Source organism: Labrus bergylta, chromosome 20 (genome assembly GCF_963930695.1).
Source record: "Labrus bergylta chromosome 20, fLabBer1.1, whole genome shotgun sequence".
Lineage (NCBI taxonomy): Eukaryota > Metazoa > Chordata > Actinopteri > Labriformes > Labridae > Labrus > Labrus bergylta.
The window spans coordinates 23,997,926-24,024,459 of NC_089214.1; the positions used below are offsets into that span (position 1 = coordinate 23,997,926).

A 26,534-nucleotide genomic window follows, 5' to 3' on the forward strand; every position below is an offset into this window, starting at 1 on the left:
CTTGCCTTCTTCACCCCCCTCAACATACCACTAATACCAGAAAAAGAGAAAAATGATAATAATACAAAATAAATAAAAATAATAAAAAAGAAAGTAATATATATATATATACACACACACAGTTGCAAGAAAAAGTATGTGAACCCTTTGGAATTTTCTAGTTTTCTGCATAAATTGGCCATAAAATGTGTTCTGATCTTCATCTAAGTCACAACAATAGACAAACACAGTCTGCTTAAACTAATTCCACACAAACAATTATATATTTTCATGTTTTTGTTGAACACAACATGTAAACATTCACAGTGCAGGGTGGAAAAAGTATGTGAACCCTTGGATTTAATAACTGGTTGACCCTCCTTTGGCAGTAATAACCTCAACCAAACGTTTCCTTTGGTTGCAGATCAGACCTGCACAACGGTCAGGAAGAATTTTGGACCATTCCTCCTTACAAAACTTTTTCAGTTCAGCAATATTCTTGGGATGTCTGGTTTGAATCGCTCTCTTGAGGTCATGCCACAGCATCTCTATCGGGTTGAGGTCAGGACTCTGACTGGGCCACTCCAAAAGGCGTATTTTCTTCTGTTGAAGCCATTCTGATGTTGATTTACTTCTGTGCTTTGGGTCGTTGTCCTGTTGCATCACCCATCTTCTGTTGAGTTTCAGTTGGTGGACAGATGGCCTTAAGTTCTCCTGCAAAATGTCTTGATAAACTTGGGAATTCATTTTTCCGTCGATGATAGTGATCTGTCCAGGCCCTGATGCAGCAAAGCAGCCCCAAACCCTGATGCCCCCTCCACCATACTTCACAGTTGGGATGAGGTTTTGACGTTGGTGTGCTGTGCATTTTTTTCTCCACACAGTGTGGTGTGTTCCTTCCAAACAACTCAACTTTGGTTTCATCTGTCCACAGGATGTTTTGCCAGTAGTGCTGTGGAACATCCAGGTGCTCTTTTGCAAACTTCAAACGTGCAGCAATGTTTATTTTAGACAGCAGTGACTTTCTCTGTGGTGTCCTCCCATGAACTCCATTCTTGTTTAGTGTTTTACGTATCGTAGATTCGTCAACATAGATGTTAGCATGTGCCAGAGATTTGTCTAAGTCTTTAGCTGACACTCTAGGATTCTTTTTTGAGGAGGTTTGAGCACCTCATTGAGCATTCTGCGCTGTGCTCTTGCAGTCATCTTTACAGGACGGCCACTTCCAGGGAGAGTAGCAGCAGTGCTGAACTTTCTCCATTTATAGACAATTTGTCTTACCGTGGACTGATGAACATCGAAGCTTTTAGAGATTCTTTTGTAACCCTTTCCAGCTTTATGCAAGTCAACAATTCTTAATCGTAGGTCTTCTGAGAGCTCTTTTGTGCAAGGCATGGTTCACATCAGGCAATTCTTCTTGAGAGTAGCAAACTCAAACCTGAAGTGTGTTTTTTATAGGGCAGGGCAGCTTTAACCAACACCTCCAATCTCGTCTCATTGATTGGACTCCAGGTTGGCTGACTCCTGATTCCAATTAGCTCTCGGAGAAGTCATTAGCCTAGGGGTTCACATACTTTTTCCACCCTGCACTGTGAATGTTTACATGTTGTGTTCAACAAAAACATGAAAACATATAATTGTTTGTGTGGTATTAGTTTAAGCAGACTGTCTATTGTTGTGATTTAGATGACGATCAGAACACATTTTATGACCAATTTAATCAGAAAACTAAGAAATTCCAAAGGGTTCACATACTTTTTCTTGCAACTGTGTATATATATATATATATATATATATATATATATATAATGCAAGAACAAAATAAAATAATAATAATGGTAAATAATGGTAAATAATAGAGGTAATATCAATATTTGAAGCAACTGTTACAAGAGTGTACAGTAGTAATTATGATAACAATAGTACAAAGAAACAACAACAAAATAAAAAAACAGCAAAGGTTTGTTGGCACGGGGTAATAGCAGTAGTAATTATAAGAGAAACAGAAAATACATAAATAATGAATAAAACAAGGCAACCAAAGAAAAACAGAAAATCATCCGTATGGAGAAAGAGAAAGAAAAATTAATCAAAAAAGAAACGCATGAAAAATGAGAGTGGCTGTGATGAGAATTCATGATGATAAATATAAGGGGGAGAGAGGAAATGTGATGTGTGTCTGTGTCTTTGTGTGTGTGTGTGTGTGTGTGTGTGTCTTTATGTGTGCGTGTGTCTTAATGTGTGTGTGTGTATGTATTTGTATGTGTCTATATTTGTGGTAGTGAGTATCAGCGGTTTGAACTGTGTTGTTCGGGAAGTAGTGAGGTGAGGATTGGCTTCCAAGTTGTCAGAAATTGGTGTGTTTTATTGTGGATGGATGCTGTAAGTTTTTCCATAGTGATATGTTTGACAAAGAGGTCTATCCATACTGAGGTGTTCAGTTTTTTTCTGCTTTTCCAGTTGAGGAGGATTGCTTTCTTGGGACAGTGAGCCCTATGAGTATTGTGTTTTTTTGGTTGTTGGGAAGTGTGATTGAAAGAGTGTTTCCTAGGATGCATAGTGAAGGGGAGAGTGGAACCCAGCAGTTCAGTATTGAAGAGAGTTTAGTTGTGATTTGTTTCCAGAATTGCTGTATGGGTGGGCAGTGCCAGATTGCATGCATGAAGTCATCCAGGGTGTTAGGGGGGCATACTGAGCAGTTATTTGTATCAGAAAGTCCCATTTGATGTTTTTTCTTAAGTGTGATATGGGTTCTGTGGGTAATCTTATACTGAATTAGTTGGAGGTTAAGTTTATTTGTCATTGAGAAGGTATTGTTGCAGATTATGTTCCAGGTGTCATGGTCTATTGTTGTTGATAAATCTTTTCCCCATTTTGCTGTGGGGAGAGATATTGTATGGTCAATGTTTATGAGTTTCTATAGTTTAGATAGAGTTTTAGTGGATGTTGAGAGTTTTAGTATTGTGTCTGCTAGTGTTGAATTTTCGATGTAGTCTTGTTTGAGGTTAAACTTATGTGTTATGATCAGTGATGGGAATAACGGCGTTATAAATAACGGCGTTACTAACGGCGTTACTTTTTTCAGTAACGAGTAATCTAATTGATTACTCTTCCCATCATTATAACGCCGTTACCGTTACTGCCAAAAAATGCGGTGCGTTACTATGACTGAAGCTGTTTTTCATCAGACCAACTAGATCTCTAAGCCGAGTGGCAAAGATATTTCTTACTGTTCTTCCTCTTTGGTGAGTGCGGACACGAGACAACCGCATAAATGATGACGATTGGCTGAGGTAGAGTAAAAATTTCATGGTGAGCCAATCAGAGGTAGAGTTGGGCGGGTGTTGTTTACACAAATTCGAAAGCATGCATAGTCGGACACACAACAACACAAATAAGTCAACGAGAAACAGGAATGGCGAGCCCAAATAATCCAGCAGTAGCCATTACTTTTCCTTCCAAGAAATGAAAGGAATGAGTGTAATCGTGAAATGCACATTATGCCCTGGAGTCAAAAGCCTCTCCACGTCGGTGTCGAGCAATTCAAATTTATTGAAACATCTTTCAACGCTACATGCTTCCACGAAATTAGTGGCCAAGAAGACCCCCGAAGGAGAAGGAGACAGTGCCACAAAACCTAAGCAACCGAAGCTTGATTTTACGGCCCCACCACCACATGTTTTGTCTCAGGCCGAGCTAAACAAACTGGTAGCCAGGTATGTTGTGGAGGATATGCTGCCATTATCGATGGTTGAGTCGGAGTCATTCAGAGCACTAGTTGCCAAAATACCGGTCAGAGCAGGAGTCGGCCTGCCATGTAGAAAGACGTTCGGGAACGATATAGACGCCCAACATGCTCAAATGAATGTCGAGCTCAAACAGACATTTGAGAAATTAGAATATTTGTCTACCACAGCAGACAAAACATCTATTGTGTCATTTTTACGGATCCACTATATAAACATAGTAATTATAATATCTACAATAATACATGACATTTGATTGGAGGCTAGTCTCACTTTGTCCCACAGCAACATTAAAATAGTTTAGATTTGTGTACACTGTTTCTGTTAATTATTGATTGTATTAAGTGTCCATTTCATTATAATATTCAGATTTATCATAAATAATTGAACATGCACATGTATTTTAAGTTCTGTTAAAGAGGGGTGGAGGTGGGGTCCAAATTCTTTGACACATTTGAGCATTTAAAAATGTACTTGAAAGTAACGAAATAGTTACTCTCCAAAGTAACTAGTTACTTTTATAATTTGTTACTCAGTAACTACTTTAGTTACTTTTTGGGAGAAGTAACTAGTAACTGTAACTAATTACTTTTTTAAAGTAACTTGCCCAACACTGGTTATGATAGACTGGATTTGGAGATATTGGAAATGAGATTTATTGTTTATATTGTACTTTTGAGTTATTTCTTTGAAGGGGATGAAGGTTTTGTTTTGAATTATGTGTTGAAGCTGGGTGATGCTTTTGTCCTTCCAGGTGGTGAGATTCAATGGTTTTTTGTTTTGAAGAAAGTCTGGGTTGTTCTATATTGGTGTGTTCTTACAGGGTGTGGGTGTTGTGTTCATTATTTTGTGGGCTTTCCACCATGCTGTTAGGGCTGTAGTAATGGGAGGATTTTTCAAGGAGTTATGTCGTTTAATTGAAGTGCTGATATATGGTAGGGTTGATAGGGGTATATTTTTGCATTGTTCCTGTTCTATGTCTAGCCATGGGTGGGATTGTTCTGTGGGGTGTATCCATTTTGTTATGATTTGTAATTGGCTTGCCAGGAAGTAGTTATAAAAGTTTGGTGCATCTAGTCCACCAATATTTTTGGGTGTTTGAAGTGTGGTCAATTTTATTTTAGGTTTTTTGTTTTTCCAGTAAAATGTAGTTATTGTTGAGTTTAAGGAACTGAACCATGTGGGAGGGTGGACATGCTGGTATCATAGAGAAAAGGTCATTTATTTTGGGAAGTATGGTCATTTTTGTGATTGCTATTCTTCCTATGAGTGATACCAGTAGATTCATCCATCTGGTCGTGTCGTCTTCTATAGTTCTGATAAGTTGATTGAAATTCAATGGTATAAGTTCTGACAGTTTGGGGGAGATATTGATGCCTAGGTATCTTATAGTATCAGTGGTGGAGGGAATGGGTAGTGGTAGAGCTGCCAGGTTCCACCTCTTTACAGAGATTGGAAGCAGTGTCGATTTGGTCCAGTTTATTGAGTAATTAGAGATTTTGGAGTATTTTAAAAAAAAGATTCATTGTTTCTTGTAGTGAGATTTGTGGATTTTGTAGGTAGAGTATGTTGGGCCACGCAGGCTTAACACAGTCAAACAATGGACTTGGGCCTGCACCTCTGTGAGAAGCCTCATTTGAGTTATTCACTGAGATCACAAAGAGGCCTAAAAAGACTCTTAATCCCATTGGTTTGTTTCTGTGAATGAAGCGAATTACTCCAAATTGTGGCGCGGGAGTCGGACTGTGATCCGGCCTCTTCAGGCACGCATTTCTACTCTCCTCTACTCTCCTCTTTTATCCTCTTTTCTCCCCCTTTTACTAACAGACACACACACATATTCCTGTGTAGACGTACATCTGGAGACTAACTCCACCACTGCGCCATTACGCACATAGGCTACACACACACACACACACACACACACACACACACACACACACACACACACACACACACACACACACACACACACACACACACACACACACACAGAGATCTATACACTCGCGGCCATCCAGACGCCTCAGAGACACAGATCATGTAGGGCCTAACTCGGTCACTTTTAGACATTAAGGCCACATTAGGTCTTTGTTAGGTGTGCGCCATCGGAAGGGCAACCACGTGGGACGAAGCAATCTTCCCCCCCTTCTCTCTCTCTTTCATCCACAGACACAGACACACACACGCACCCAGGTCTTTGTTAGGTGTGCGCTATCATGAGCGACCACGTGGGTACGAAGCCATTTCCCCCCTTTCTTCACCCCTCTCTCTCGCTCACACACACACACACACACACACACACACACACACACACACACACACACACACACACACACACACACACACACACACACACACTTCCACAAGCCTTGCTTGATAATGTTTGTTGCTTAGTTTAGTTTATGATAGTTATTTGTTTGATTAAGTCCATTGATTTTTATTGGTGTTGCCTTGTTTAAATAAATTCTGTTATAATTTTAAGAGAGCAGTCGTTTGTGATTACTGGCGTATTTGTATTGTGATATAAGCTGGGTGCGAAGGCTTTGTGTATGGATTTCACGCCTTCAATTTATTAAATATAGTTATTAATTATTAATAATATTAGTAATTAAATAACTGATTTGAGACTGATTTGAGTGATATTTTGGTTATATTTCCCTGATTCCAGGGTGGTGCCCCAAAACGAGAATAAACATAGTTTAATGATATTTTATTTATATTATTAATAATTAAATATAATTATTAAAGAATATAACCAAAGTTGACTTGATACAACCCCAACAAGTATGATGTCGTCAGCATATAAACTTATCTTGTGGGTTACGTTGGGTAATTGTATACCTTTAATGAGATTTTTCTGGCGGACTGCTGCAGCAAGTGGTTCGATGTATATTGCAAATAGAGAGGGAGACAGTGGGCGAAGCCTGCTGCTGAAGTAGCTGCCCAGAGCTGTTACAGTTCCATGCAGGGGGTGGGAAACGTTCTCCATCAGGGATGATAGCTTTGCCATCATCCTTCTGTCTCCCACCACCTCAACAGGGTCCAGGGGGCAGCCCAGGACAGAGCTGGCCTTTTCACCAGTTTGTTTAGTCTGTTCCTGTCTGCAGCCGTAGTGCTGCTGCTCCAGCAGACCACTCCGTAGAGGATGGCTGATGCCACCACAGAGTCATAAAAAGTCCTCAGGAGTGCTCCCTGCAGACTGAAGGACCTGAGTCTCCTCAGCAGATGAAGTCTGCTCTGGCGTTTCTTGTAGAGAGCTTGTGTGTTATCAGTCCAGTCCATCTTATTGTTCAGGCGAACACCCAGGTACTTATAAGAGTCCACTATGTCAATGTCCTTTCCCTGGATGTTCACCGGTGTGGGAGATGTGGGTCTGCGCCTGCGGAAGTCCACCACCAGCTCTTTGTTTTAACCGTTATCAGCAGCCACGTTTTACAACCTCTCTTCCTGCAGGACTCAGGACTGTGGATTAACATCTGGGTTTATTTTACCAAGAAACAAAGGAACTGATCAATGATTTAAGTCTCCCTCTCAGACAGGCTCTGGAAGACAGGATATTATGAACTTTTACAACACCTGGAATAAACAATCGAGTGGAAACAGAACACTCTGCTATCTACGAATTGATCCCAAAGACATGAACTGTGACCGAAACCAGTCTCTGCAAAGTCGTAAAATTGACCATCTGTTGAAGGACTGCTGAAGAACTGAATTAAACAACAGCTTTCAATTCTGCATCAAATGAACATTTATGTCTTTCTTCATCTAGATATTTGTAATTGTCACATTGAATGTATTATAATCATCTTTTTAAACTCAAAATCTGATTTTCAGAATAGGAATAAGAGTTATATTAGTTTTAATAGGGTTTGATGTGGAACACTATTGCCATCTAGTGTTAGAATATCCATGAATACGTAACCTTCATAATTATACATTTAGACGTGTTGTAAAGCATACTCTTTGATATTAGCTATAGAAGGTGTTATTTAAAGACACCAATTTATTTTCCTACTTTATTAATAGGTCTTATTAAGAATGCTGACTATATAACATGTTTTTGTTCACCTACAGGCTGGGATTAACTGAGGATGTTCCCAGATGGTGTGATTTTCATCTCAACATGAATCTGATAGAAATGTTTGTCTAAATATATGACGTGAACCTACATCAACGTGGATCTGATAGAAATAATCTCAAAATGAATGTATGGTGACGTATATATGTTTAGATTCTTATTCTTAATCTTATTGAGTAAACTCGGTTTAGTTTAAACAATTGTCCTCCGGTCAGAATGGGAGTCACCCGTGGGCGGCCCCCTTCTTCTCCTGCAGACCCCCCTTCCCTCATCCAGCTGATAAGAGTTCACACTGAGCTCAGATCTCCAGTTTTTGTTCTTTTAGTTATAGTTTGGTTTGTTGAAGTTTAGAGCTTCAGCTCTTGCTCGCTTCTCTTCGGACTTCGGTCCGAATCACTTCTTTTAAGTTTGTGCCGTAGAGACGAGTCTCTGCCGAACTTTCTTTTGCACGCACAATTTTTGGAAACATCAATTCTTTCTGGCTCAAGCAAGGTTTTTGAACTTTCTTCTCTAAAGTCTTTGCTCTTCAATTTTGAACGCCAATTCCTTAGTTTGGATTCATGAAGATGGCCATCCGGTTAATCTGAATTGGAAATCGACGTATCAAAAGACTCTTTAATATTTTTCCTGTTGGATCCTCTTGGAGCTTCTGAGACGACGGCTGAACTCACGTACGATCTCCATCCCAGCTGCGCACTCCGACCAAATTGTTAAGGCATCTAATCTGGCCCGTGGACCTCTCTGGGCCTGAAAAGAACCGCTTGCCAGAGACTGAAACAAGGGACCAGCCGGCGGAGTTCAATTGAACACATCTCAGTGTTGATTGAAATTCAAGTATAAGAACTGGTATAAGTTCTGACAGTTTGGGGGAGATATTGATGCCTAGGTATGCTGGTGGCAAGGGGTGTTGGAAGATTAAGTCTTGAGTCGTATCTATTCAGAGCCCTCCTTTAAATCCAAATAGAATCCCAAAATTCCTTTATCAACTTTTTCTTTTTGACCATTTTCTGATTAAGTCATTCAAACAATACCGCGTCTTATCTCATTACTAAATATATAATGTCACCATACATTATAATTGCATTATCCTGATCACAATAATCATATTCTTTATCTGTTTCAAATATACATTATTGTTTACCCCTTTTTATATTAAAATTTACACATAAAATTCAGGACTCTGTCTGTGTGTTTTCTTGTTTAACATTTCCAGAACTTACTTCTTTCAAGATATGAAACTGACTGATTAATTAATTAACTTATACAATTAAAGTTATTTTCTTCCTTTAACAGGAAGTGGTGCCCCCTTCTTTTAATCCGAGGTTAAATAAAGATATAACATCTTAATAATTTAATTACGCTACACCGCGTTGATCTGGAGGCAGTTCCGTTGGCACCAGTCCACAAAGTCCAGGTTGAGTTCTCTGTACTCCCCCTTGTCCCCATCCTTGATGAGGCCGACAATGGCAGATAGTCCAGGAGCTAGGATGTGAGGTGCAGGTCGACTCCTGTGTGTTCCAGCTTGTCCCTCAGAAGTATGGGCTGTATGGTGTTGAAAGCACTGGAAAAATCATAGAACATGATCCTCACAGTGCTCCCAGCCCTCTCCAGGTGTGAGAGAGATCTCTGCATGAGGTACAGTGGAGGAAATAATTATTTGATCCCCTGCTGATTTTGTAAGTTTGACCAATTACAAAGAAGTGAGCGGTCTATGATTTTTATTGTACCTTTATTTTAACAAACACGAGATAGAATATCCCAAAAAAAAGTCCAGAAAAAAAAACATTGTATAAAGTTATAAATTCATTTGCATTTGATTGAAGGAAATAAGTATTTGATCCCCTACAAACCAACACGAATTCTGGCTCCCACAGACCGGTTATGTGCCCGGAAGGCACTCAGATTAGTCCTGTCACTTTAAGAAAGTACTCCTAATCACTGCTCGTTATGGGTAAAAAAGACACATGACAACAGAATCAATCTCTTCCTTTCCAACCACTCCACCACCATGGGCAAGACCAAAGAACTTTCAAAGAACATCAGGGACAAGATTGTAGACCTGCACCAGGCTGGACTGGGCTACAAGACCATTAGCAGGAAGATTGGTGAGAAGGAGAAACTGTTGGTGCAATTATTAGAAAATGGAAGAAATATAAAATAACCATCAATCACTGTTGGTCTGGAGCTCCATGCAAGATCTCACCTCGTGGGGTAAGGATGATCATGAGAAGGGTGAGGGCTCAGCCCAGAACTACATGGGAGGAGCTTTGTAATGATCTCAAGGAAACACAGTCACCAAGAAAACCATTGGTAACACACTGTGCCGTAATGGATTGAAATCCTTCAGTGCCCGCAAGGTCCCCATGCTCAGGAAGGCACATGTACTGGTCTGAAGTTTGCCAGTGAACACCTAAATGATTCAGAGAAGGCTTGGGAGAAGGTGGTGTGGTCAGATGAGACCAAATTCAACTCTTTGGCATAAACTCAAGTTGTTGTGTTTGAAAGGGAGAGAAATGCTGAATACCAACCCAAGAACACCATCCCCACCGTTAAGCATGGAGGTGTAAACATTATGCTTTTGGGCTGTTTCTCTGCTAAGGGTACAGGACGACTTCACGCATTGAGGGGACAATGGATGGGGCCATGTACTGTAAGATCTTGGACGAGAACCTCCTTTCTTCAGCCAGAGCACTGAGGATGGGTCTTGGATGGGTCTTCCAGCATGATAACAACCCGAAACATACGGCCAAGGCAACAAAGGAGTGGCTCAAGAAGAAGCACATCAAGGTCATGGAGTGGCCAAGCCAATCTCCAGACCTTAATCCTATAAAAAATTTGTGGGGGGAGCTGAAAGTTCGAGTTGCAAAGCGACAGCCTTGAAGCCTTCAGAATTTGGAGAGGATCTGTAAAGAGGAGTGGACCAAAATCCCTCCTGAGATGTGTGCAAACCTGGTGACCAACTACAACAATCGTCTGACTTCTGTGCTTGCCACAAGGGTTACTCCACCAAGTACTAAGTCATGAGTTAAGTGATGATTTTGATTGGGGTTAAAATGCTTATTTCCTTCGATCAAATGCAAATGAATTTTATGTAAAAAAAAATTCTGGACTTTTTTTTTATATATTCTGTCTCTGTTTGTTAAAATAAAAGTACCATAAAAATTATAGACCTCTCACTTATTTGAAATCGGGCAAACTTACAAAATCAGCAGGGGATCAAATAATTATTTCCTCCACTGTAGATAAATGGTAAATGGATGAACTTGAGCTTATATAACGCTTTTCTAGTCTTCCAACTACTCAAAGTGCTTTTACACCGCAGGTCACACCCACCCATTCACACCCTTTCACACACTGATGGTAGTGATCGCTATGTAGTATCATCCATCAGAAGTAACTAATTCCATTCATGCACCACCACCGAAGCAGTGGATGACAGCATCATCCACCCTGATGCCTGGCCGATAGGTGAACTGCAGTGGGTCCATTGATGAGCTCACCAGGGGGCGCAGATGGTGAAGGACCAACCTCTCCAAGGTCTTCATCAGGTGTGACGTTAGTGCCACTGGCCTGTAGTGGTTGAAGTCCTTGGGGCGGGAGATCTTTGGCACCGGTACCACGCAGGATGTCTTCCAGAGCTCTGGTACTCTCCCCAGTTTCAGGCTCAAGTTGAACATGTGCTCCATAACCCCACAGAGCTGGTCTGCACAGAACTTGAGGAGCCTGGAGCTGATGCCGTCCGGACCAACTGCCTTTCTGACCTTCAGCCTCCTCAGTTCTCTGTTCACCTGGGCTGTTGTGAGTGACAGGCTGGAGCAGGGGGGCTGTGTCCTGGAAGGTGTGGGTGTGGGGGTGGGGATGGGGTTGACGATGGGGGGAGCAGAGAGTGATGTGCAGGGGGGTGAGGTGGGGGTTGTGCAGTCACTAGCGGGGGCAGACGGTGGTCGTTGCAGCAGAGTGGAATGGGTAGGGGGAGGGGTGGATGGCTGTTCAAATCTATTGAAGAAAGTGTTCAGGTCATTCACCCATTCCTGATCCCTAACCAGTTCAGTGTTGGAGTCCTTGTGACCTGAAATGGTTTTCAGGCCCTTCCAGACTCCGCTGACATTCTTCTGCTGCAGCTGTTCCTACATCTTCCTCCTGTAGATGCGTTTCCCCTCCCTGATCTTCCTCCTCAGCTCTCTCTGCACAGTCTTCATCTCCTCCTTGTCTCCTGACCTAAAAGCCCTCTTTTGGTCCTTGAGGAGGACCTTTATTTCAGGAGTAATCCACGGTTTGCTGTTGGCAAAACAACGTACAGTCCTAGTGGGTATGGTGTGATCCACACATAAATTAATATAGTCTGTAATGCAGTGTGTGACACTGTCAATGTTCTCAACATGGTCATCACAGAACACTTTCCATGCAGTTGTCTCAAAACAGTCCGTAAGAGTCTCTTCCGTCTCATCGGACCATCTTTTAACAGTGCGGGTGACAGCTGGTTGTCTGTGTACCAGAGGTTTGTACACAGGCAGGAGGTACACCAGGTTGTGATCTGATCTTCCAAGGGGAGGGAGAGGAGATGAGGTGTATGCCTCCTTGGTGTTGGCATAGAAAAGGTCCAGTATTTTATTGTCTCTGGTGTGGCAGGTGACATATTGTGTGAAGGTGGGCAGGGTAGAGGAAGGAGAGGGATGATTAAAGTCCCCAGTAATAAGGAAGAGGGCCTGTGGGTTCTGTGTCTGCAGCCTGTTTGTTAATGAGTGCAGGACATCACACGCCGAGCTTGCATTAGCAGACGGGGGAAAATACGCAGCTATCGCAATAACATGCGAGAATTCCCGCGGCAGATAGTAAGGTCTCATGCTAACAGCTAGCATTTCAATGTCCTTACTACAGTGTTGTTCTTTGATAGTGATGTGCCCCGGATTACACCATCTATCGTTCACAAACACCGCCAGCCCTCCTCCCTTCCTCTTACCGCTCTCCTTTGTCATGTCAGCCCACATCAGCTGAAAACCATCCAGCATTTGAGTCCGGTGTCAGCTCCGTTAGCCAGGTCTCCGTGAATAGCTACATTCCCGATATTCCCTCTGATGCCGGGTTAGCACCGCTAGCTCGTCCATCTTAGGGGGAAGAGATCTTACATTCCCGGTGATGACCGAGGGAAGGACGGGTTTAAAACGTCTCCTCTTGTTGCAGCACTTTAACCCGGCACGGCAACCCCGTCTCCGTCTCCTCAGCTCGCGGGGAACATTGGATCTTTCGCCGGTTAGCTTCGCAGTGCTACGGAGGGCTAACAGCTGATCGCGGGTGTAAACAATAGAGCCACTGCTGCACAAGACCTCTGCGGTCCCAGATGTAAACAGTAGAGTGAAAAACAGCAGAAATATAGCGCAAACTCAACAAGAGTTGTGTCCATCTTGTGGTATTGGATTATGGAAGTAATAAACGAAAAAAGAAGCTAGAAAAAAGATCTAGAATAATAAAAAAAATAAGGAAAAAACCCTGTTACGGGCAGGAGCTGCTGTAAAATGCGACCACTTGTGCGGCGCTGCTACTGCTAGGGATATTGGGCGGTACTGGAGGTGAGGGTAGGATCTTTATCTGGTTTCAATATTACTGAGATGTTGGCGGTGTTCATATGTGAAGGGATTTTTCCGGAATTTATTAGATCTTCTGTCATTCTGATGAATAGTGATGAAATGGTTGACCAGAAATGTCTATAAAACTCAGCGGGGAAGCCATCAGGTCCTGGTGCTTTGTTAGGGGGAATTAACTTTAGTGCTGAATAGAATTCTTCTTTTGTGAATGGTTTATCTAATGCTTCTGCTTGAGTTTTTGTTAAGGTTGGTATGTCTAGTTTATCAAGGAATTCATTTATGTCTTTTGAATTGGGTTCTGTGTCTGATGTGTACAGCTGTTGGTAGAAGTTTTTAAAGGTGTTTGTAATTTCATCTGGTGATATGAGAAGCTTCCCTGCTGGGTTTTGTATAGCTGGGATGGTATTTTTTTCCTTTTTTTGCTGTAGCTGATTTGTGAGATATTTTCCTGATTTGGTGCTTGTGTTTGAGTTGTTGGATTAGAAATTATGTTTTTTTTATTTATTATGTCTGACATTTCTAATTTATATTTCCTAAGTTTATTTAGATTCTCTTCTGTTGGCGTTTGTGTCGTTAATGTCCATGAAGGATGCTCACTCTTCCTTTATAGCTGTGTCAAAGTTTGGATCTTTTAGTAGTGAGAGATTGAATTGCCATCTGGTTGGTTGTTTATGGAGTTGCTTGCTGTTTAGATGTAAGGAGATTGGAGCGTGGTCACTTATTATAATCGGATGGATTGAGGTATCTGTTATGTCCTGTATGACTGATTTACTTATGAGAAAAAAATCTATACGGGAGAAAGAGTGATGGAGTGGTGAGAAATGTGAATTCTTTTGCTGTTAGGTTCTTAAGTCGCCAACTGTCGCCAAGTCCAAGCTCCTACATGTATTGTATTATTGTTACTGTGGATTTCCATTTTCTGCTTCCAGTTCCTGAGTGGTCTATTGTGGGGTTGAGGACTGAATTAATGTCGCCTCCGATTACTATTTTTGAGTTTGTGAAGTTATGTAATGATGTGAAGAATCTAAGAAAGAAAGAGGGTTCATCTGTGTTGGGTCCATAAAAAATTGCAATAGTAAAATTAGTATTGTTAATGGACGTGTTTAAGATGAAGTATCTTCATTCTGGGTCAATGATGGTGGAGAAATTAGTTAGTGATATTTTCTTGTGGATCAGTATGGATACACCTCTTTGTATGTTCAGGAATGCTGGCGAAGATCAGGTTGTCACGCATGCTTCTAGTTTGAATGTCCAGGATAGTTTCTTTCATGATTTTGTTGTCTTTTGTGACAGAGGTAATTTTTTCAGTAAGTGAGCTGACAGAGGTTTGAAGTGAGTTATTTGACTGTTCAAGTTTTTCAATGTGGTTGTATGCATATTCCAGGCTGGCGTGGAGCTCTTTTATTTCGTCATGTAATGTAACCAGTAGATCGAGTTTGTTATTTATTGATTGGAGTACACTGACCTCAATGTCGGTAGTCTGGAGATCACTGGTGGTGGAAGTTTTTTTCCGTTTGAGGGGTCTTGTTGTAGAGTGTCGGTAGCTGAATCCATGTTCTGTTTGCTGTAAAAGTGGTCGATGTAGGCTTCCAGGTCGGCTATATCCTCCCGCATGTGAGAGAAGAAGTATTCCGGTTTATGCTGTAAGGTCTGGGATGTAGAATACTATGTGTTTTGTTGGTAAAAAAAGAGTCCCGGTGTTTTGTTGTCTTGGTCTCAGTGATTGCGCGTCGCCATGTTGGAGCTCACCTCGATGCTACATCTCGCAATACTCACAGAGCCATCCTCCTCACAGAGCCGTGAGCTGACATCATATTTACGATCGTGGTTCATTTTCGTGAATGGTCGGATGCGCAACTCGCTTTAAATGTTGCGGCCACAAGGAATTGTGGGATGGCAAATCTCATCTCCTTTGGTAAAGGATGGGCCAATGTATCCTAAGCTAAAGGCGGTTATAAAGGAAGCATTGACCCACCTTTCCTTAGCTTTTAGAGAATTCAAACAGCTCTTATCATGGCCGCCACTTTAATGCGTCCGGGTCATTTCACTCACTGAGGAACGCTCCAAAACAAAAAAGACAATTCGAACACACCCTAAGACAGGAAGTCACTTACACAGGAAGTCATTAAGACAGGAAACCACAGTGATGCAGTAAATCTTTATTCGCTCATGTTGCATGAAGAATAAAGAAACTAAAGAACTATATTTTGATTACATCTAAAAACAAAGATGTCTGAAGATCCTGTTTCAGGCTTCTTCACTCTTCATCGTGAGCTTTCTGAGCAAAGACAAAGTCACATGAATAATTTTTCAAGATGGTTTCAAAACAAGGGCTCTGCTGCTGAGTCTCCATGTTTAGATACTTTGACAGATGTTTATATATTGATAAATATATATTTCCATATATATATAAATGGGTAAGGGTTACCTTGGCACCAGAGTCGCGGCTCTTCACTCTCAGCTTGTTGACCTGAGACTCTGCGATGTCGGCTCGCTCCTCGGCTTCTTCCAGCTCGTGCTGCAGCTTTCTCATCTTTCCCAGGTTTGCATTCGAATGTTCCTCCTGCAGAAGAAAGGTGAAAGTGTGGGCGGCTGTTACAGAGTCTATGAAGCCACGCTCAAAGGAAACGTTTGGCTGAATGCAGGTGAAGGTGTTTCACTCACAGCTTCCTCAGCAGCTCGTTTGTAGGCCTTCACCTTCAGCTGCAGTTTCTCCACCAGGTTCTGCAGACGGCTCAGATTCTTCTTATCCTCCTCCGTCTGTGTTTGAGCACATTCACATTGTTAAAGCTGTCGGCTTGTGTTATCAGTCATTACATTGGTGATGTTACCTGGTAGGTGAGCTCTTTGATGCGTCTCTCGTACTTACGAACACCTTTCACTGACTCAGTTCCTCTCCTTTGCTCCATATCCACCTCGTTCTCCAGCTCTCTCACCTGAAAACAAAAGTCAGAGATGTGACGGGTTGTATTGAATTACAAAGTGATGTATGTGAAGTTGAATATTCACCCTGGCCTCCAGCTTCTGGACTTGCTTCTTGCCACCTTTCAGGGCGATTTGCTCAGCTTCGTCCAGACGGTGCTGCAGGTCTTTGATGGTTTGTTCCATGTTTTTCTTCATCCTCTCCAGGTGAGCGCTGGTGTCCTGCTCCTTCTTCAGCTCCTCCGCCATCATGGCGGCATCAGTTACTGCCTTCTTCGCCTTCTCCTCAGCGTTCCTGCACTCCTGCATCGCCTCCTCCACCTCATTCTGAAGCTGAGCAGTGTCGCTCTCCAGCTTCTTCTTCTGGTTCAGCAGGCTGGTGTTCTGTACAAAATCACAGTTGAAGTGTGACATTCCTTCTTTCTAATATTCTTGAAGTGTAATCGTTTGACGTACCTGAGAGTGCAGCAGCTGAACTCTCTCACTGACATCCAGGAGCTCCTGCTCAGCCAGTTTACGAGCTCTCTCCGTCTGCTCCACCAGAGACCGGAGCTCGTCCACTTCAGCCTGCAGCAGGTTGTTCCTCCGTTCAACGATGGCGATGTTCTCCTTCAGGTCATCATTCCCTCGCAGAATGTCGTCCAGCTGCAGCTGAGAGTCCTGACCACACAGATCCAGTGATTGGATTTACAGAGGAAGTAATGGATATCAAACAACCTGTCTCTATATTTGAAGGTGTTGTACCTTCAGGTGAGCGTGGAGTCCCTTCAGCTGTTTCTGAGCCTCGGCCGCCTGTCTGTTGGCCTGACTCAGCTGGATCTCCATCTCATTCAGGTCTCCCTCCATCTTCTTCTTCAGCCTCAGAGCCTCGTTCCTGCTGCGAGTCTCCGCCTCCAGGGAGCTCTGCAGAGTGTCCGCCACTCTCTGATGGTTACGCTTCGCCTGCTCCATCTCCTCATCCTTCTCCACCACCTTTCTCTCCAAGTCAGCCTTCACCTGGTTGAACTCCAGCTGAGCTCGTAGGATCTTACCTTCCTCGTGCTCCAGTGAACCCTGTTACAAACACATCAATATATGTTTCTTTCAAAGCTTCAGGAAGAAATTGAAGAACGCAGACCTCAGCCTGAGTTTCACCTCAGCCTCCTCCAGAGCCGACTGGATCTCAGCCTTCTCCTGCTCCAGCTGCTTACGGATCTTCTCCAGCTCGTGGATGGTCTTTCCGCCCTCTCCAAGTTGCTCGGTCAGGTCAGAAATTTCCTCTGATTTAAGTATTTTAATGTATTTTATTAATGACACTCTGTTAATGACATCGTCGTTGTATGTTGACAGACTGGTTGTGTCTTATCTCCTTACCTTGGAGATTCTTGTTCTCTCGTTTCATGGTCTCCAGATGATCCAGAGATTCTTCGTAAGAGTTCTTCAGTTTGAAGAGCTCGGTGCTCAGAGATCGAGACTCTTTCTGGGAGCCTTCCAGCTCAGTCTGAGTCTCCTCATACTTCTGCTTCCACTCAGCCAGGACCTGTTTCAAGTCATCATCATTAAGAAGCCATTCTTACTTTAGTGATATCTTTGATTTGGTCAAACGTCTGTTCATGGGTCCCCACCTTGTCAAAGTTTCTTTGTTTCTTGTCCAGAGCTGCAGCGGCAGCATTGGATCTCTCCACGTCCACCATGAGATCTTCGATCTCTCCCTGAAGCCGGTGTTTGGTTTTCTCCAGGGAGGAACATTTAGCATTAGCTGCTTCAACTGCTTCCTCTGCATCCTGTAAACGCTGGGCTAGCTTTTTCCTGAGAGCACAAAAAGTGTCCAATCATTACTCACAATACAAATACAAAGACCAAGGTGAATCAAGGGATTGTCTGACGAGAGATGTTTTTGTCTTTTTGGTTCTCTAACTTAGTGACTCCGTACTTAGCTTCTTCCAGCTCCTCGGTCCTCTGGATGGCATCTGTTTCGTACTTTGTTCTCCACTGAGCCACCTCCGAATTTGCCTTGGACATGCTGCGTTGGAGCTCAGCTTTGGCTTCCTGCTCCTCCTCAAACTGCTCTCTTAATAAATCACAGTCATGGCGGGCAGACTGCACGGCGTGGGCGAGTGCATTCTTGGCCTTCAGGTAAGAAACACGAGACCACATCATTCTTTCAAGACAATTCTGGGCTTTGGATTTTAACATGAGGGGTTTTAAAGACAGACCTTGACTTCCTCCTCTAGTTGTCTCTTCAGATCTTCGATCTGCTGTGTGTACGACTGCTTCCCTCGAGTCAGCTGAGACACCAACGAGTCCTTCTCTTCCAGCTGCCTGGCAAACTCACCTGGAGATCAAAGGTGTTTGTTCTTATAAAAGGTAATGCCTGCAGATTTAATCCTCGAGCCTGTTAAATAACCAAATCAAACAGATTCACCATTCTCAGTTTGGAGCTTTGCTTTCTGCATGGTCAGGTCGTTTATGCTGCGCTGGCCTTCCTCTGCTTTGGTTTTGAATTCGGACGTTTGATCCTCCAGACTGCGGCACATTTTCTCCAGGTTGGCCTAAGATCAATAAATTATTAAGTAAACACAATGTAGACCCAAATATTAGATTCTGTGTTAGAGGCCAATAAGTCCAGAAGTTATACTTCACTGTCAGGCTGTGAACTCTGGAACCTGCTAGCTTAGCTTAGTTGTCAGTCTGTGTGTGTGCACTGTGGAGCCTGTTAGCTTAGCTGTCAGTCTGTGTGTGCACTGTGGCGCCTGCTAGCTTAGCTTAGCTGTCAGTCTGTGTGTGCACTGTGGAGCCTGTTAGCTTAGCTGTCAGTCTGTGTTTGCACTGTGGAACCTGTTAGCTTAGCTGTCAGTCTGTGTGTGCACTATGGAGCCTGCTAGCTTAGCATAGCTGTCAGTCTTTGTGTGTGAACTATATTATCATGCCGCAATAACATCCATTGAAAACTGCAGTTCAGGGACTTAATTTTCACGAGATGTTTGCTCAAACTGAATAGCCAAAAACGTTAGCTTAGCATCAATCTTTTAAGTAAGAATATGATTATATGCTGAAAATATTACTCTGCTCCTTTTCTTATTTGCCTTATCTGCCTAAAGGTAATGAGAGCATACGGCTTATTGGTTAGAGTCCATAGTTCTCAGCACTTTATGGATTTGTTGAGGACTTACTTTCACTTTGATGATCTGCTCCATGTTGGAGACGATGTCGTCGAGCTCCATCCTGAGCTCGCTCTTCTCCTTCTCCAGCTTCTGTTTGACTCTCTGCAGATTGTCAATCTGCTCTCCCAGGTCAGCCACACTGTCTGCGTTCTTCTTCCTCAGGGTCGCAGCAGTGGCTTCATGCTGAAGAGTAGCCTCTTCAAGGTCTCTTCGCATCTTCTGAAACTCCGCCTCCCTCTTCTTGTTCATCTCGATCTGGGCGGCGGTCGCTCCTCCGGCCTCCTCCAGTCGTTCACTGATCTCCTCCAGCTCTCGGGCGAGGTCGGCTCTCTGTTTCTCCACTTTGGCTCGTGCAGCTCGCTCTGCTTCCAACTCTTCCTCCAGCTCTTCAATGCGAGCCTTCATGAATGTTTTCAAAGACACACATTTGGAGAGGGATCCCGTAATGATGACATCATAAAACAAAGCAACCTGCAGCTACCTGTAACTCCTTCAGTTTCTTCTGAAGCTGTGCGCCCATCGCTTGTTCATCCTCAATCTTACTCAGCAGCTGGCTGATTTCAAAGTCTTTTCTGTGTTTAATGACACAATGGTGGACTTTATTAATACACTGTTATGGGTCGGACATTGTTTGTGAATGTAGAAACATGAGCTTAACTTTTTGAGTTTGTCTTCCAGTTGCTGCTTGTCGTTTTCCAGATCCATCACGTTTTCTTGGGTTAACTTTAAGTCCCCTTCCAGTTTTCTTTTGGCTCTTTCCAGGTCCATCCTCACTTTCTTCTCTTGTTCCAACGATCCCTCGAGCTAACAGGATGAACATGACAAATGTTTAGTCTGTAAGTGCTGACATCTCCAGACTTTGTCCGAAACAACGTTTTACTCACATCATCAACCTGCTGCTCCAGTTTGGCCTTGGCCTTGGTCAGAGAGTTGACTTTGTCCTCCTCGCTTTGCAGGTCGTCCAGTGTTTGCTGGTGAGCCTCCTGAAGAGCTTTTTTCTCTTTGGTCAGCTTAGCGATTATTTCTTCCAGAGCAGCCATCTCCTCTGTCAGGTTTTTAACCTGAGATCACCATCAATAGCAAACCAGGATGTTTACAGTGAATCTAAGTGTGCAGTGAAAAGTTGTGTCAATCTAGATTATTGCTGCTCGTTACCTTGTTCTCCGTGGCGTGCTTCTCTTTCTCCACTTTAGCCAGAGTCAGCTCCAGGTCGTCGATGTCCTTTTTCAGTTCTGAACACTCATCCTCCAGCTTCCTCTTTTTGGCTGTCAGCTCTGAATTCATCTCCTCCTCATCCTCTAGCCTCTCCGTCAGCTCTTTGGTTTTGGCCTCCAGCTGGATCTTACTCTTGATCAGACCCTCACAGCGCTCCTCAGCATCTGCAAGATTATCTTGTTCCTACAGACAGAAGATTGGGTTAATTATGGTTCTTTTGTTGATATAGAGTGGTAAGTTGATGTAAACTGGATGACTGGTCTTACAGACTGGACTTGGAGCTGAAGGTCATTCTTCTCTTGGAGAAGGGTCACCATTTTTTCTTCCAGCTCTTTCTTGCGTGCCTCAGCTTTTGCATACGCATCTTTCAGCTTCATGAACTCCTCCTTCATGTTTGCCATCTCTTTCTCGGTCTCGGCTGACTTCAGCAGAGGTTTGATCTTGAAGAACATCTTCATCCAGGGCCAATTCTTGACCCCCATGAAGGCACGCACGTTCCACTGGATCACCAGTATAGCATCCCTGGAGACACCGTCAGGAGCTTTAAATCTGAGTTACTGTACCATGTCTCTTTAAAAAAAATGTTTTTAATGTTATGCACAAACCTGCGTTCAACGATCTTCTGAAACTCAATCCTAGCCAGTAATCCTCTGGACCGAGCTTGAATTCCAGTGATGATGAGTGCGAGCCGGTCGTCTCTCATCTCCTCGAGAACACCGAGCAGACCGGCTTTGAAGAACACCTGAACAAAACCGTATTCATTTCATTATAAACTCTGCCAGCACAGTTTAGTGGGAGTTCAGGGGTCCCCATTAAATATCAAACAACATCCTAAAGATCTCATCTCAGTTTGTAGTCGTGAGCTTAAATAAATGTCGACGGACTACAATAATCACAGAAAAGCTGCCTAATTGAAACCTGCCTTTCTTTTCTAAGCCAGTCTGCACCTCCACCTTTTCATGCCGTATCTGACTTATCAATTTATTTTCTGTGGTCAGTGACATTGGTTTGTTCAGTGGATCTCTGCAGCTTTCAGGACTCTCCATGTAGGTAGATGAGGAGCAGGGAGGTCCCAGAATAAAGCCACACACACAAAGAAAACTCACTGCATGTAAAACTCTCTCTGACGTAAGTGGTCCTTACTGATTTACTTATTCCAACACTGAACCCTGCTCCTCATGTTACTGATGGCATAGAACTAACCTTTGTGTGTCCCAGTCTATACTGTTCATGGTCGATATCCAACGAGCCCAGAAGTTTTTCTGCTGCCTTCTTGTTGTCGATGAACTGTCCCTCAGGGATAGCATTCGGGTTCAGGATACGATATCTGAATTCATACAAAAATAACATCCCCATTTTTAAATCAATCAACTCCTGTGTGCTGAGAGAAGTGTCCCTGAAGGTGGAAATGTCCAAGAGTTCATTATTGTAAAAGACTACACATTGACCCTCCTTTTGGTAAAGGTCCAATCAGTGAGATGTGTAGAGACTGAAATGATAACGTGAAACATGCTATGTTGAAGTGCTGGATTCTCTGACAACAATGCAGCAGCCAGTATGTCCTCCTTCTAACTTAAGATTCTGGTCCTGAATGCTCTGGATTTATTTGGACCAGAGAAGGTAGGCGGTTTTAAGGCACCCCCACATGGCTGTTTTGGACGCCCCTTGGTTTGCCAGATATGAGACCAGTACAGGTGTGAAGGGATCCAGGACACATTGAGATCTGATTGGTTACTCAGGATACTAATGGGATTGTTCAGCACCACTGACTGTATATAAAGATGGACAACACGTCTCCACCTCCTCCTGCTGTTCAAAAGAGAAGTCAGAGTCTGTGCTGTAGGGATGGCTGGAGGAGCTGTCAGTCATGATGTTATACTCCTTTTTATATCTTCAAATAGTGATTTAAAATAAAACACAAACACTGGGACTCCTGACAGAACTTAAGCTGAATGAAAATAATATGGTTGTATTTTTTCTCCTGCTTCTCCTATCATGTAAAATAAAGTTAATCCAGCAGAGCAGGCTGAAATAATCAAACACATTCCTTGCCTTTGTTTGAAGTCCCCATACTGGATCCTGTTTGGGAATCCCTTCCTGCAGATCCGGATGCCTTCCAGCACACCGTTACAGCGCAGCTGATGCATAACCAGAGGATTCTCCATGGCCCCCGGAGTCTTAGTCTCATTGGGGATGAGGCAGCGTACAAAGTGGGGGTGAGTTGACCGGAGGTTGGTCATCAGTTTGTTCAAGTTCTCCTGTATGTCAGGACAGAAACCATGAACACATTCCATGCACAGGCATGATGATGAAGAACAGACGGACATGTTTTACCCTGTGCAGAGCGGACACAGTCTGGAAGGAAGAACCTTTCTTCTTTGCTCCCTTTCCACCCTTACTTCCTGAATCTGCTGTTGTGGGATGTTGTGGATAAATACCTGTCATGTTTATATTCTATTTTGATGATATTTAACTTTATGGCCAAATGACTATAATCAAAGACCCCTCACCAGCATCTGCACCAGTGTATCCAGCAAACAGGTTTGACAGTAGCTTGAGAGTGGACTTCTGAAACAGTCCAACCACAGTCTCATTCAGAGGGTCCTTGTTCTTCACCAGCCAGTTGCCGATGTTGTAATCAACAATTCCAGCGTAGTGGACCAAGGAGAAATGAGCCTCTGGTTTCCCTTTAACCACTCTGGGCTTCTGGAAGTTTGGACTCTTCCCCAGGTGGTTGTCGTACAGTTTGGATTTAAAGGTGGCGTCGCTGGCTTTAGGGAACATGCACTCCTCTTCAAGGATGGACATGATGCCCATGGGCTGCAGGAAGCAGTGGATAAGGTTAAACTTGTGTCTCTTACAGACTCTACGTCTATAAAGAGTTAACTGTGCACTTACTTTCTCAATGAGCTCGATGCAGGCTGCCAAGTCCATGCCAAAGTCGATGAATTCCCACACAATGCCTTCCTTCTTGTACTCTTCTTGCTCCAACACAAACATGTGATGGTTGAAGAACTGCTGAAGCTTCTCGTTTGTGAAGTTAATGCACAGTTGCTCAAAGGTGTTGAACTGAGAAGATGATGTAGAAAGCAGTTACAGAAGTATTCTTTACAGCCATCCGTCATTTGAATCTTTTCAACTTACATCAAAGATCTCAAATCCAGCAATGTCCAACACACCAATGAAGTGCTGACGAGGTTGCTTGGTGTCCAGTGATTGGTTGATTCTTACCACCATCCACAGGAACATTTTCTCGTACACTGATTTGGACAGTGCACCGATGGAATAGTACACCTGAAAATAAATAACTATAAAATCATTATTCTTCAAACCTGAATGTAGTTAACCTCCGACCTTCAAACGTACCTGCTGCACATTTTGGCCTTTGGTGACCCACTCGTTACCCACTTTCACCCTGGGGTGACACAGACCCTTGATGAGGTCCGCAGAGTTCAGACACATCAGATATGCGACTTTGTCCACATCTGTTCGCGCCCATTGTTTGGAAAAGCATTGATTCAGGATTGTTTGTTTTAAAGCTTGCCTGGTGTTTTTAAAATGAGGTGTTGTTACCCTCAGTGCCGTCAGGCTCCGCCTGCTCTTCTCTCTGCTTCTGCTTGAACTTCATGTTCCCATAATGCATGATGGCCCCCGTCATCTTATAAATACCGTTCTTCTCCTCTTGGGTGAAGCCAAGGACATCAAAAGCGTCCTTTAAAACAAACAGCCTGAAATGATTTCTGGGATGATGAAAGTCAGTGTTTAAATGTTTGAAAGGACGACTTACATCAGTAGCGATCAGCTCTTCTGCATCGTCGATGGAGGCTACAGTTGTCTCTCCTTGGGAGATGAAGCTATAGTCGTATGGGTTGTTCGTTATAAGCAGCATTTCTGTCACAGGAGACAAAGTTTCAGTGTTTGTTTGTGACCTTTGTAAAGGTGAAAGTGTTTGTGTTTGCTGCAGAGCTCACCCAGCAGCTCTGGTTTCTTTTGAGACAGAATCTGGTAGAAGATGTGATAATCTCTCTCAGCCTTCAGCTGGTAAGTGACCCGAGACTTCTCCAGCAGATCTGTTTGACAGTAAAATCATGTCTGTAAGTTAAAACAGCATCATTTGATGCATGAAGAAGTTCATATCCTACTCTTACATGTCTCAATGTCAGCAGACGACAGTTTCCCGCTGACACCAAAGTGGATTCGGATGAATTTACCCTTAAAGGAGAAATGAAATCTTAACAAGATGAGGCCGTTCAAAAGGTTAAAGTAAAGATAACGTCTTCATGTTTAAAATAGTCCACAGTGTTATTCTTTGTTATATTAAGGGGGGAAAAGATTCTGAACAGAAGCCCAATCATAAAGCGAGAAACCTGAAACTCACAAATCTGGAGGAGTTGTCATTTCGGATGGTCTTGGCGTTTCCAAAAGCCTCCAGAGCCGGGTTGGCCTGGATGATCTGATCCTCTAAGGTTCCCTGCAGAGTTTACAGATCAGTTTAATCAGAAAGTCATTACATCATTTATGTCCGCCTGTTTCAAGCCAACCTTTTTCTCCTGAGCTGCGTCCTTCTTGCCTGAAACTGCTGCGATGCTGGCAAAGTACTGGATGACTCTCTTAGTGTTCACCGTCTTTCCTGCCCCAGATTCTCCGCTGAAGACCAACACAAGCCAGAATCACAACCGTGACGCATTATAGGATTCATTTGAAGGATTGGTTGGTGGATTAAAGGACTCACGTGATCAGGATCGACTGGTTCTCTCGGTCTGTAAGATTGAAGGCTTGCGTCAGTGTTTTGACGTGTCAGTGATTACAGGTGAGATCATTATGATAGAAACACACCTGACAGCATGTACTGGTACGCGTTGTCAGAAATGGAGTAAATATGAGGAGGGGCTTCGCTCCTCTTCTTCCCTCTGTAGGCGTTGACGACCGCCTGGTCGTAGACCGGCAGCCATTTGTACGGGTTGACAGTCACACAGAACAGCCCGGAGTAGGTCTGACAACATTACCCTGTTTTATTAACACTTAAAGAAGAGCAGAGATCTGGGAGTCTGTGTTCAATACTCACATAGATCATCCATGCAGCGTAACGCTCTTTGAGGTTAAACAACACGGCAGGTTCGTGGAGGAAGGTGAACATCGCCATGTCCTCGATTTTATCGAACTTTGGTGGGTTCTGAGGATGGATGTCTTCCTCTTTGTGGGTGACAGTCTGAGAAGATTTGTCAAAGTCAGAGAGTAAATAATAAATGATTCTATTCTGTATAATAAACTTACTTTTCCAAACTCCGTCTCCACGGTGGCTTTGCCGCCGTCTCTGCTGGTGACGATAGCTTTGACGTATTCCACCTCCGGGTCGGGGACGAAACACTCCCGCTTTATGTCGAAAGCTCGAGTCTGAGCCTCCAGACGCTCCTTATCTGACTTTCTCAGAAAGGAAGCTGCGGCCCCAAACTCCGCCATGAGGGCATCACCTGACATCTTGACAGCTGTCAGTGAATGTTTGATGATGTGTTTATCAAGTTTTCCATGATTTCATCATTTAAATGACGTTCAGAAGATTAAAGCTGAACTTCAGAGTAAGACACAAATATTAACTTTTTAAGCCTGATCAAAGGTTTCTACACATTTCACTTCATCATTAAAAAGGTAAATTCATTTATTGCTTTTATTTTGAAAATCAACCAGCTCTTAGATATTTACCTGGCTTCCTCTTTTGATGTTTCTGTCGTGGTCGAGTCTCTGAATAGAAAAAAAAGTTTTATTTTAAATATCTGACCCAAAAATCCGCAACATGTAGATGTAAGTTGATATATTTACCTGTTGGTGCTGTGTTCCTGTCTTGACTTGTCGCTCTGATTCAGTCCTT

General features: G+C 43.1%; 1 protein-coding gene across 1 annotated transcript; it reads right to left on the bottom strand.

Moving 5' to 3' along the window:
- Positions 1-15,532: 15,532 nt before the first annotated feature.
- Positions 15,533-26,146, bottom strand: LOC110000412 (myosin-6-like). The gene is made up of 37 exons (XM_065949137.1): positions 25,943-26,146; positions 25,734-25,877; positions 25,505-25,661; positions 25,401-25,428; positions 25,210-25,315; positions 25,047-25,139; positions 24,817-24,880; positions 24,640-24,738; positions 24,456-24,559; positions 24,242-24,380; positions 24,035-24,153; positions 23,813-23,962; positions 23,567-23,737; positions 23,179-23,488; positions 23,003-23,076; positions 22,721-22,926; positions 21,872-21,995; positions 21,274-21,410; positions 20,935-21,190; positions 20,609-20,851; positions 20,338-20,514; positions 20,112-20,257; positions 19,935-20,025; positions 19,463-19,852; positions 18,715-18,841; positions 18,506-18,624; positions 18,223-18,419; positions 17,915-18,098; positions 17,664-17,829; positions 17,445-17,569; positions 17,055-17,363; positions 16,767-16,970; positions 16,398-16,694; positions 16,220-16,324; positions 16,053-16,148; positions 15,817-15,951; positions 15,533-15,666 (listed from the first exon to the last, which is right to left on the bottom strand). Exons 1-37 carry the CDS (start codon positions 26,144-26,146, stop codon positions 15,646-15,648), a joined length of 5,817 nt encoding a protein of 1,938 aa, XP_065805209.1. The 3' UTR covers positions 15,533-15,645.
- Positions 26,147-26,534: the final 388 nt, after the last annotated feature.

Coding starts and splice junctions, on each gene's coding strand:
- LOC110000412 (XM_065949137.1), bottom strand. CDS start 26,146: ATGTCAGGTGATGCCCTCATGGCGGAGTTTGGGGCCGCAGCTTCCTTT. Junction 24,881..25,046: donor ATGACAACTCCTCCAGATTT/GTGAGTTTCAGG, acceptor TTCTCCTTTAAG/GGTAAATTCATCCGAATCCA. Junction 20,026..20,111: donor CTGGAAGACAAACTCAAAAA/GTTAAGCTCATG, acceptor CATTAAACACAG/AAAAGACTTTGAAATCAGCC.